Source organism: Phacochoerus africanus, chromosome 8 (assembly GCF_016906955.1).
Source record: "Phacochoerus africanus isolate WHEZ1 chromosome 8, ROS_Pafr_v1, whole genome shotgun sequence".
Lineage (NCBI taxonomy): Eukaryota > Metazoa > Chordata > Mammalia > Artiodactyla > Suidae > Phacochoerus > Phacochoerus africanus.
Window position 1 is genome coordinate 145,726,821 of NC_062551.1, and position 12,869 is coordinate 145,739,689.

At 42.0% G+C, this 12,869-nt stretch overlaps 1 protein-coding gene across 4 annotated transcripts in view; it reads right to left on the reverse strand.

Moving 5' to 3' along the window:
* PDE4B (phosphodiesterase 4B) overlaps positions 1-12,869 on the reverse strand; it is a 382,092-nt gene that overhangs the window by 6,090 nt on the left and 363,133 nt on the right. For all 4 annotated transcript variants that reach the window (XM_047788750.1, XM_047788751.1, XM_047788752.1 and 1 more), the window contains 6 exons: positions 6,876-7,054; positions 5,327-5,425; positions 5,021-5,185; positions 2,827-2,926; positions 351-505; positions 135-257 (listed from right to left, as the gene is read on the reverse strand). In XM_047788750.1, the coding sequence (XP_047644706.1) occupies positions 135-257; positions 351-505; positions 2,827-2,926; positions 5,021-5,185; positions 5,327-5,425; positions 6,876-7,054 (821 nt within the window). The remainder of the gene's footprint in view (positions 1-134; positions 258-350; positions 506-2,826; positions 2,927-5,020; positions 5,186-5,326; positions 5,426-6,875; positions 7,055-12,869) is intronic.

The following is a 12,869-nucleotide window of genomic DNA, read 5'->3' on the forward strand; positions in this document are numbered from 1 at the left end:
AACAAGCCCAAAGCCCTAGTAATAACCTAGGACATGCAACCAAGTAAAGTTTTTTTGTTTTCTTTCTTTCTTTTTTTTTTGGTTCATTCAGTTTGCTGCAGCTTCGTGTTAAAGCAAAGCCTCGCATCAAATACCTGTATACGATCAGTATAGTTGTCCAGAAGCAGAACACCGGAACTTGTAACTTTCTTTGTTTCCACCATTGTCTTCAGGTCTGCCAGCAGGCTCATGTGTTTGGACATATCAGTTGCTAAGACCTGAGGTAAAAGACAGTGAGAACGCTCCATAAACTCGGTTTACCAAGGAGAGCAGTAAAAGCAAGTGAGGAACACAAGGGGTCAAATTCTTACCATGTCAATAACCATCTTCCTGAGTGTCTGACGCTGCTTCTTGGTGAGATTCTGGAAGATGTCGCAGTGTTCTTCTTGGAGCAGTTTGAAACCCACTGCAAGATGATGGTTTTCCAACACAGATTCATCATTGTACATCAGAGCAAGTTCTGAATCTAATGAACCGAGGGAAAATGATGACTTAATAGAAAGGGAGACAATTCAAACCATGGCATTACCTCAGTGTGAAATCAGATCTAGGTCTCTCCAGATGATTTCAGGAACCAAGACCCATATGTCATTTTCCCTTAGAGAAAACAGTCTCCCTCCACAAAGAAAAATAGTCAGTTTCTAAGTGAAAAAAAAAAAAAAAAAGCTTCGAGAAGATATTAGTGCATAAGCTTTCTCTCTGATTAAAAGTCAGAGTACTTTTAAAGTCCTTTTTTCTCCTTTTTAACTTTAGGTGAAGAATTTGACATTGTAAGTAAGGGCATTCCCAAGCAATTAAATCGTATTTTTAAAATTTTCTTTTGATTTCGTTTTATTTTTATTAAACTAGAGTTGATTTACAGTGTTGTGTCAATTTTTGCTATGTACCATAGTGACTTAGTCCTTTTTTTTTTTTTTTTGTCTTTTTGCCATTTCTTGGGCTGCTCCCTCGGCATATGGAGGTTCCCAGGCTAGGGGTCGAATCGGAGCTGTAGCCACCGGCCTACGCCAGAGCCACAGCAACTCGGGATCCGAGTCGCATCTGCGACCTACACCACAGCTCATGGCAACGCCGGATCCTTAACCCACTGAGCAAGGCCAGGGATCGAACCCACAACCTCATGGTTCCTAGTTGGATTCGTTAACCACTGTGCCACAACAGGAACTCCCCAGTCCTTTTTAATCTCAGTTTGTAGCTTCCTTACTGTCTTCATGCATTTTTGCCCTTCGGAAAAGAATAGACTGAAAATGCCACAAAACTTTATGCAATGTATTAAGAGTTTTCACATCACTTCACTTTTTTTTTATATATATATATACTCCCCAGCTCCATCCATTGTGAGTTTGGGATTTTCAAAGAAGATAATGGTGTGAGAGTAAAATTTCACTTTGTCCAAATAATGTAGCTTTTTGGAGCTTTTGTAAATATGGTAACAAAACAATCATTTTTACAACAGTCTTGCAGCCTGCCTTTCACACAGAAGAATCACAGGCATCCTGTTAGGTCTGAGATTGAGAATGGTCATCAAACTCACAAAGCCACATTTTCTCCTAACCAAGAATAATCACCCAGTGATGATAATATGTTGCTAACTGAAGAATACTTTTCCTTATATACCATGACTCGAACTGCGTACTTTAAGTTACATCTTCAGAAAAGGTGGTGGAAAAATATGAGGTTATTTCAGCACGTTGGCCTTGTTCTCCTTGTGATCAGGGATACAGATCTGTAAGTGGGCTTTAGGTATTGTAGTGCTGCACGTGGCTTGGGCAGAAAGACATTTTCTGTGTGAAGCTAACTGGCCTATATATATGGAGTCATTCATAAGCCATACAATGCCAGTTGATAGAATCCACACAGACAAGGAGTGGCCCAAAGTTTATCTTCCTTCAATAGAACAGGTTAAAAAAAAATAAGCCTCACTTCTAGTCATTCAAATATGCTGATGATAAAGTACAGCAAGGACTCATATAGCAAGTAGCTCAAACATTTTTTAAAACTGTCAGCACTTGATGATAATCTTGACCACAGTAAGATAACCAATATTCTCAGAAGTAAAAGTACTTTTAGATTTCCAGCATTTAGAAATGATGCATTAACTGCGAAAAATCAGGGATTTTCATTAGCATGGCTACTAAATATTTTGAGCATGACAAAAGCTTTGAGTAGGGCTCGGGGATCCAGAGATTGGACCAGCCCTGAAGGCCACCGAAGTCAAATCAATCCATACGACAGATCAATCCATAATCAAGCCTATGCAGCTAGAAGATACTGTGGGAGACTTTACATGACCCTCCCCTCCCTCCTGAATCATGGAAAACTATTCTAGTACTTTCTTGGGAGTCTTATTTCTATTTGGAGGCTCCCATGCTCAGACATTTGGACCTGCTTCCTCAGGAGAGTCGGACGCTAGAGGGTCATCGCGTTCTGAGCGAGAGCCCAGCATAATACTGAAAATCATTGCCACGTTATTCCCAAGCCTCTCCTTATCCTTACTGGATAATTCCACATCTGTTACTCTTTCCTCACATATTGTATTTTCCAAACCCTGAGTAGTACTTTTTATGGCTCCCCTCTGACCCTTTCCAAGTTCTCCGTGCAGCTCAAAAAACGATGTTGCTAGTTGGACACAGTATCCAGGAAAGGTCTGACCAGTTGGAGTGAAATGGAAGGATGACCTCATTATTACCCTTATTATTACCCATAATGAAAACATCAGGAGGAAAAAAGAAATTAAGCAGTGAATCATCCAATTCTCTCAGATGACTGCGGTAGTGGTGAACTCACTTGTGTTGATGAGAAACTGATTGGAGACTCCAGGATGATCCACGTCATGGATGGCAGCTGCAAAAATGGCGGCCAGGATTTCCAAATCGGTGAAGACGGCCTGCAGAGCAAAATGAGCGCACTGAACTCCATGTCCCGCTTGCCGATCCTGCTTCTTCACTTTCAGACTAAAGCACCCTATTTCTTTCTTTGGGGAAGGATGGTTTGCCGATGTATATAACGTCTCAATATACTCAGGTAATTAAAGGTAGATTCTGTCCAGCATCCTCAGGTCTTTATGCAAGAGGAAGGATGGCCAGAGCCCATGCCCACAGGGAGCCGGGAGGCTGAGGCTGCTGGAAGGCATGAGCACAATGCTCATGCTAAGAGATCAGGTGGTGCTTGATGTTTGTTTCTTGGACGAGGGTCACAGCAGCACAGTGCTTATGTCACACAAGCACCTACCAGTCAGTGAAGCCAGTCAGAGGGGCTCTGCTCTGAGATACAGAAACCTTCATATGTTTTCAGGCTCAGTAACTAAAGCCAAATTCCAGATTTGTTAAGGGGGCCAAGAAATTCTTTCTTAAAGCAAAATTTAAGTTGGGAGCTTTCATATATCTATTCATTCATCCATTCAATACTTAATCACTCAGTGTTTGCTATGGACAAGAGTGGAGAACATTTCTAAGCAGTGAGACCTTAATGCTGGTTGCTTAACTCCTTCATGCCATGTCGTGAAGCCTCCTCTGCTCCGGACCGTACACAGTGATTTAAACCTAGTATCTGTTTAGTTAGTTATTGCTTCTGGCTAAAATGTTTTTCCCTGGCTGAACTGTCTTTCATCATGCTCTGTGATTACTTAAACCTTCTGATCCTTCAGATCAATCTGTTTATGCAAGGACACTTCACACTCTCTCTTCTCTAACATCTGTGGCAGGCATGCACAATTTCTAGCCACCCAGGAAGCAACAGCAGTGGAGAGTTGAGAAACAGTGTTGGTCTACCCTGTGATGCTTACACCAAACATCAAAATAATGCTGTTTCATTCCTTTGGGGGGATAAAACAGCCTTAGCTTTTTGGATTTGATTTCTCCGAATACATGGAACCCAAGCAATAGAGCTGGGGTCAGTTGAATCTTTCTTCACCTTCCAAGCTCAACTTGCAAAGGTATGCTTGGATACGGCATGGCCAGTCCCTTCTTGCAGTGAGCCTAGACATTTTGGGAATACCTGACCACCACTGCCAGCTGTCAAGGAAGTACATGGCCTGCTGGAAACCAAATGGCCTGCTTATAACGATATATACCAACGCATTAATTTGTGAGGGAAGCAGCCAGAGGGAGCAAGGGAGGGAGCAAGATGTCTTAGAAGATGAGATGCTGCTGCTCTTTGCTTCAACATTATCAATTCCTCAGATTTTTCAGTTACTTCTTCACCTCATAAGAATTCAGTTTTATGAATTCTTAGGAGAATAAACCTATGGATCCTTCTTCACAGGAACTATCTCAAACATTTCCTATGATATCTCTGTGCTGTTCTTCACAGTGCCTGGGATGGTATAGGCCATTCAGATCAGCATTGTCTGATCAGGATAGACTGTATACCAGATGCTGAATTGGACACTTATTAGGTACTAGACATACAATGAAAAATAAAGCAAAAAAATAATTGCTTGATGATTAAATAAGTTTTCAATGGTAAGAGAGGTAAAGGAAAGGTTACGCTAATATTAGGAAGCAAAGTAAGTACTCATGTCATCCACTTGTATTAATAATCCAGTTGATACACAGTATATATTTTAAAGAACCAGTTCAAGTATGCACAATCATCTAATTTCACTATTTCTGTAAATACATCACATGCTGTATGTTATATGGTACTTTTTCTTTTTCTTTTTTTTTTTTTTGGTCTTTTTGCCTTTTCTAGGGCCGCTTCCTGCGGCATATGGAGGTTCCCAGGCTAGGGATTGAATCGGAGCTGTAGCCACCGGCCTATACCTGAGCCATAGCAACACGGGACCTGAGCCACGTCTGCGACCTACACCACAGCTCACGGCAAGGCCAGATCCTTAACCCACTGAGCGAGGCCAGGGACCGAACCCGCCACCTCATGGTTCCTAGTTGGATTCGTTAACCACTGTGCCACGACGGGAACTCCTGCATGGTACTTTTAAAAGAGGAAGGGCAGGTAGGCAAAACGGATCGCAACTACTCACATCTAACGCTGGCGTGGAAAGAAGAACATGGGTTGACTGGGCCACGTCGGCAGCGTGCAGGCTGTTATGATAGGCCACGTCGGAATGGTAATGGTCTTCTAACGTCATCATGTAGGTAACAAGCGTGTCCGAGGAGATTTTGAATGTCTTTAGGAGGTCTCTTTCCTGTGCAGCAACATGGATTAGAAAATAAATCAGCGCATGCCCCAAAATGAAGACAAGCGCAATCAGAATAGGAAACTGGGGTGGAAAAAAATCATCGGGCGCATCCACGTGGGGAGCCAACATCCGCTCCTGTTTCCTCACCTGGAAGATGGCATACATGATGCACGTCAAGGGCCTGTTGTGTGAATAGCCAGCCACATTGAAGATGTTAAGGCCCCATTTGTTCAGGTCTTCCAGCTCCTATCATCGAAATGAGAGAAATTTGGAAATAAGGATAGTCCTATTCGCACACCTCATTATTATTATTATTTATTTGGGGGACAGTGCCTGGCGAAGTCTTTAGAGTAGCTATTGAGAGTCTTCTGGTTGCATGAAAATTTGAAAATGGAAAGGTCTGGGATGATGGGTGTCCTCCTCATGTTAGTTACGCATTTCTGTATATTTTCTCAGAAAAGCTAGGGGGTGTCTATTTATACATTTGGTTGCTGACCTGCAACTGTTGTGTGTGTGTGCCATATATCCGTCCTTAACTAATGTTGCTTTTAGCAGCAGGTGCAAGTGATTAGAGATTATTCTAGCTCATTTCCCTGTCTTCCCCCCACCCCGCTCACCGGCCCATGAGCAACAGCTAGAAAACAATCTCAGGGAAACTCCTCTGCCCTTTGGTGACCATCACTAAGCACCAGGTCAAGGAGACTTAGCTGTTAGAACGTGTGTAAGTTAACCCCTAATTTAGTGTAAACGTCATGAAGGTGCTGGTCACCTATAGTATCCTAGCGCTCCCGGGCCGTAGATAGACCTGGAGGACACGCAATTCCATCCTGTGTTGTGGGATTACTCTGAGACCATCTGATTTAAGGAGTAATTTATTCCATTATTAATTACTGCCCAGAATAAGGGATCTCGGCTCTGCCCTGAGTCTTGGCCCAACGTGTTACCGATCTTCCTCTAATGACATGGTTCAGAAACTCTCACTGTTCGTGTGCTCTCATTTCACATTCTCACGAGGCTAAGAGGACCTCAGCGGTCACCTTGCACCGCCTCCTAGAGGAGGTATGAATCCTTTTTGCACCTTCCTGCATTAGTAGGATTTGGGCACAAGAGCCAGTGCCATCAATTTCTCTCATTTCTTTTCCAGCGCTGACAATCAGTGCAGACTTTCCCACTGGTCCATGACATTCAGTCTCTGAAATATCCTCTATGATAATTCAGCCCTGCCTACTGGTCTTGCTGCCTTAGATTCTCCCAATGTGTGTTCAACAGAAACCCTGTCTATGAGTTAATGAAACCAACTCAGGACCGAAAAATAGTCCTTCGGTATAGAAAAAGTTTTTTTTTTTTTTTTTTTAGGACTGCATGCTTGGCATATGGGGGTTCCCAGGTTAGCGGTTGAATCGGAGCTATAGCTGCTGGCCTATACCACAGCTCACAGCAATGCCAGATCCTTAACCCACTGAGCAAGGCCGGGGATGGAACCTTCATCCTCATGGATACTAGTCAGATTCGTTTCCGCTGAGCCATGATGGGAACTACCCAAAAAGGGTCTTTAACTAGGTGTCCAACAATGGACAAAGAGGCTCCCTCAGCCTCATCATATGATTTAATAATAAAGCAAAAGTGAGCAGGACTATTTTCTAGTGGGATGTTTGGGGTGAAGAGCTACCTGTGCAAACACCCAGCTCATACACACCTTGGCCAGATGATCTTCATTTTCTGTGTTGACTCCAAAGCGTGAAATGCTTGTGTTATTTAAGCTTGAACTGTGCATCAGTTTTTTCACTCCGCTTATCTGTGTCATGAGCTGCTGCTTCTTCTTTTTCTCCCTGTCTTTCTGGGTAGGAGATGGAATCTCCACGTCATTCTGCTTGTCTGCAACAACAACAACAACAAAATTGGTTTACAACATTTGTGTGCCGATGGTGACCCACTGCAATAGCCAAAACAACTTCTAACAGCCTATTACGGATGGTGCATCTTAGGAAAGACTGTCAAAGCCTTATCTCACTTGATCTCCTGGACAATCCCGTGATATGTGATTTTATTGCTCAAGCAGCAAACTGAGGCCCAGAGGAGCCAAATAACTGGTCCAAGAAGTGACAAGAGGTAGACCTCAATCCCAGGTCTTCTGTTTGCAGGGTGATTTGGGAGAATTACACCCATACATTTTCAATCTATTTATATGTAGACTTCTTATTAAAGTGAGTAACTTGTATGTTTGTATAATAGAAAAGGTTTATGTAGTCAAGCCCAGGTTAATAAAAACAGGCTTTATGTCCTGCTCACTTTATTATCTTTGTATTTATCTTTTTTTTTTTTTGCCATTTCTTGGGCCGCTCCTGCGGCATATGGAGGTTCCCAGGCTAGGGGTCCAATCGGAGCTGTAGCCACCGGCCTACACCAGAGCCACAGCAACGCGGATCCGAGCCGTGTCTGCAACCTACACCACAGCTCATGGCAACGCCGGATCCTTAACCCACTGAGCAAGGGCAGGGACTGAACCCGCAACCTCATGGTTCCTAGTTGGATTTGTTAACCACTGCGCCACGACGGGAACTCCCATATTTATCTTTTTAGTTTAAAAGATCCGTATAAGTTTAGCTGGGTTCAGTTTAGATGAGTGGTATATATGTTACAGAAATAAATGGTTTATAATCATCAGATAGTTACTTTAAAGCCTTGGCTTATTTCTGTTTGAGACATAGAGGAAGGCTGTCATTTCAGCTTTATTTCATGTCTTGAATCTATGAATTGTACGAATAAATAATAACAATGCCTCTCATTTGGAAGAGACATTATATTTATTAAAATATTTATGCTTATTAAATATTTATAATCATCTCATGGAGTCCTTTCAAAAATTCTGCTACAACAAGATAACAGAGGAGCTAGGATTCGTGAAGAAATACTTAATCTACCTGCTTGTAGAAGCTCTTTCTTCTACATCATGCTATTAACAAGATCAGAAACCAAAGATCCTCTTTCACCTCACAGGGGCACGGACAGGTCCTGAGGACTTCTGAACAATGCATTAACTCAGGCCACAGGGATGCCTGTGAGTGCACTGAGACAATAATTCATTAAACTGCTCAACAGCTACTTCATTGAACTAAATGACACCCTGTGGCTGAAAGAGTTAATGCGGCTTTCAAAAGTTCTGACATTTAGCTCTACTTGTTTCAGTGAAAATTAGTCCAAAGACAACTTCTCCTTTTGAAAATGACACGTTTCCAGATGGCCTGCTGGGATCTAGACGATTTGCTTTCAACTCCTACAGATGATGGCGGAGGCACATGTTCTCCCTAGAGACCTCTGCTCGCTCACAGGGCCCCGTGGACAACTCATCAAAGCAGAGCAAGCACAGGGAGGTGGAAACAGCTGTCATGGGCCCTGGGCACCTGGCTGTAGGGCTGGAGCAAAGGCTTTCTGGATCTCTAGTATCTCAGTGCTGTCTCTAGGTGCCTCCATGCTCCTCGATTCATCAGCCTTTGCCTGTGGCGTAGGGAGGAATTTTAGTGGTCATCCCAATTGGTCTAGGGGTTTCCAATCTGGTTCAGCATCAGAAGCACCCAGGGAACTTTTAAAAAATACAGATTTATGAGCCCCACCCAGTCCTACTGAATCAGTATTTTTCAAAAAGCTTCCCAAGTGACTCAGATGATCAGAGCCAGGTTTGGAAACCAAGAGTAACCCCACACTCTTATTTTTCAGATGAAGTCAGCAACTTGCCCAAGCTCAAAAGGCAATTTATTCAACAGATATTTCTTTTGCAATTACTTTGATGCAGACACAGCAATTTACTAGCAAAGAACCCAGCCCTTAAGGTTCTCTTTAAAAATCTCTTTCTGGTCCCTCAATCTTTAGCATAAAATCTATATATTACTTTGTTTTTGAAATTACTTTTCTCCCCGCCACTTCACTCCTAATAACAACTACTTTTGCTAAAGTAAAAGCCATGATAGCCTTGGCCTTTCCTGACCATCATTCTTCACCATTCTTCATGCTTGGTTAAAAAGCTCTTGGATGCTCCTGTGCCAATGCAGATACACAAACCTCTAGTGGGACTGGCAGCTTTTTCCCCGTGTTTAATTAAAGCTTCCCTGCAACAGCGAGTAATTGAGCTGAACCACTACTGTGTCTGGAACATTGCAATAAAGAAGAAAGCCATTATTCACAGAGAGTGCCATTTTGACATTAATGGGTGTTTCCCTCTGCAGGCATTGGAACAAATGATAGGTTTTCCTATTCTGGATTTCCTCTGTTAAATGCTTAGCCAGCACCACGTAGAAACAACCTGAAATACACACTCAAAAGAATCAGAATAAACACTTGGTGAATTTACATTTACCCCATGGTCAGACTACAATGGGAAACGGTGGAACAGTGCAAAATAAATGCAAAAAAAAAAAAAAAACCCACAAATGCAAAAAAAAAAAAAAAAAAAACCCTGCAAATGGCGTTGTTGCAGGTGCTTTTCTTGCTGGATCACGACACTTAATCGTGTATGAAATTCCTAGGCTCCTTTCTTTGTGTCTTGAAAATTCTGTGTTCCAGCTTTTGAGACCTCAGGAGGGGATTTAAAAGGATGGTTTTTCTCTGTTTGTGAAAATATTAACTAAATTATAATATCACATCTGAATATCTTGTTCTACCTCTATGTCCTTTACCTCCTTCTGTGCCAGCACCTGCAGCCTATTGTCCTGCAGATACATGGGCATCACAAAGTGCCCGCATGGATGGTCTCTGGCTTGCCTTTCAGCTGTCCACGTGGACACTAGCCTTCTAGATGGCAACAACCCAAGTTTCACAAATCCCTGCAGGAAGGGATTTCCCTTCTTTCTAGATGACACATTTTGACTTTCAGTGACTCTTACTGAGACCTACTCTTCAAGCTTTACTTAAATCACTGAGGTCTTCTCCTTTTATGCTCTTGGAGATGATTGCTGCGCTCTGACAAGAGCCTTTTATATTATTGGAAACTGTAACACACGTATTTTTAGGCCCATAATCCTGATTCCTAAAGACTTGTCTCCAAAGCATACATCTATTCCTTAAATGCCCTTAAGTGAGATTTTCTTCTCCATGTTCTGATAACCTAACAACCCTCTTTCCTAGTTAAAGAGGTGATGGGTATTTAGATCTTGCAGTCAAGAGAGTGAAGTTTTCGTTATGGCTCAGGAATATTTTAGCTGAGTCATCTTGGTCAAGTTACTTTGCTCTTCTGGGCATCAGTTTTCTTTCCTGGAAAATGAGGCAATGGGATGAGGCCATGAAGGTCCTTTCAGATCTGATATTTTATGAAGTTCTCCAGGAATGCTTACCATGCTCGCAAGACAGAAGGAGGGGCTCTATATGCTGCACTTGAGGTTTGGAAACAAGCTTTGTTTGTTTGTTTGCTTTTTAGGATGATCACAGTGTAAGTCTGTGGTCCATTCCAGAGAAGCCAGGTTGCCAGGTATGTCTTAGCAAGATTGATAGGCTCTGCCCATATCAGAGTCACAGAAAGTTAGAGCTAGAAGGGACAGGGGTGTCATCTATGCCAGGACTCCTATTTTACAGTTGGGGTAGCTGATGAATCTTTTGTTTCTATGATTGAATTTTTTCCCTAAATGTTCTCAGGAATATTTAAAAATTTAAGCTGTCTAGTCTGTTTGATGGGGTTTATCTTGTGTGTGCACACACACACACAGACACACACTCACACAAACCACCCTCCTGATGCTGAGTCTGTAGGGACTGAGATTCCAATAGCCTCCTCAAACAACTTGTTCTTTTCTTTCATTTTTTAAAATTGTATTGAAGTATAGTTGACTTACAATGTTGTGTTAACTTCTGCTCTAGAGCAAAGTGATTCAGACATATTCACATATCCTCCCCACATAGGTTATCAGAGAATATTGAGTAGAGTTCCCTGTGCTATACAGCAGATTCAAATAATCTGTTCTTGATAATTCAATTTTTTTGGCATAATGAGAAGCCAATTGATTGGTTTTCCTTATTAGAAACACCACACAGAATATTCAATAGAGTTGACATTTGTCTGTTCTTGAGATGCACAGTGTTGAGCCTGAGAACTCATCTTTATTATCTTCTCAGATTTTTCACTGGAGAGCCTTTAGTGATAAAATAAGAATAACTGGTATTCTAAAAGATTCTCATTATCTCCAACAAGCAGATAGGGAAAGAGGCTACAAGCAAAGAGGACTGCTTAGGTGTAGCCTTGGATGACGAAGGGCTCAGAGGCTTCCTACAGCTTTACCCTAGTAGAGTCACTTCTGAGAAGACAGACATGTCCTGGTATTTTAACTTGCAATGTTGATAAAAACAAAAATGTGTTCTTGTACTTACTGATTTTTCTCTTCTCTCCCACAGCCCTTCACCTGTCAAATGTCCCCCAAGCAATCTCTTGCTTATGAAAAAATAATTGGGTATTGCACAGAATGAAGTAGATCTAAAATGAACAGGAGAAGGTGCCTGTCTTCCAAGGAATAAAGGGAGGATAATGGAGAAGAAAAGGATCAGTACATAACGCTTTCTGTTCAGTTAGATTCGAGTTACCTCTTGGAACTAGGATGGATGGAAAAAATCTTGTCTTTTGTTCTCAGACAAAGGTTGTGGCAACTGCCACTGGAGAAAACCAGGTGCTGCAGACACAGGTGTACTGGAAAGGGTTTGAAGGCACCTGTCAATCACACCAATGCCCACTGGGTGCAGAGTAGTGCCATGAGCCTGTCACCAGGCTGATCAAAGACTGATCTGCTGATAGCAGAAACTGCTTTGGTATTAAAGAAATGAATGGATTTTTTAAAAATCAAACCAGAGGAGGTATGTGCAAGGCAAATGCTTTAAGGATTTGTAGCAATGCCAAAAAGAGGGACAGTATAATGTTCAGCTGTAAGAATAGGTCATCTCCCTGGAAAGCGCAATTCTATTAAATAAGCATAATTCAGAGGTAATTGAAAGTCAACAGAATCAAAGTCTAAATACTACCCATTCACTTTGAAGTGCAGATTTGTAGATTCTGCAGGCCTTTCAAGAAAAATATACAACAGAATGGCTTTACACATGAGATCAGAAATTCCTAGTAATCAAACAGGATGCATGACAGTAGTTGAGAGGCAATGATGCAAATCTTTCCTGGCAGTGCCATGTGTTAAATACTAGCAATGTGAAAGCAGAAGATAATAAATAAAGTATCACATTAAGATGATAACGATGCTGCTCGCAGAAGGCTCACCCTGTCAGAGATGTGAGGACTCTTCTCCATTTATCTTTAAGAAAGAACTTAGCGAGACAATAGTCAAATGATTTCCAAAGCATATTCTCACAGGGAGGTCAAATCCCTATATAGTTCTCCAGCCATCTCTCACACACCACCTAAGAGGACACATCTTACTCAAAGCCCAGTTATTGGAAGAACTTGAAGTTAACACCATGTCAGAGAAGCCAACGGAGTTTTCCCTAAGGTCTGGATGACTGGAACTGCCCCCCCCCACCCCTTCAGAGGTCTTGGCAGAGATGGAAGTGGGTGGGTAGATATAGAGTGATCTGAAGTCTATATAAATTCAATTAGCCCATAATAACCTTTGGTCTTTGACAAGCATTTCCATTGATTTCTTTAAACCAACACCTTCCTGCTTACTGTTTTCACCTGAAAGGTTGTCCTTAGTTCTTAGTTTAAGTGGAT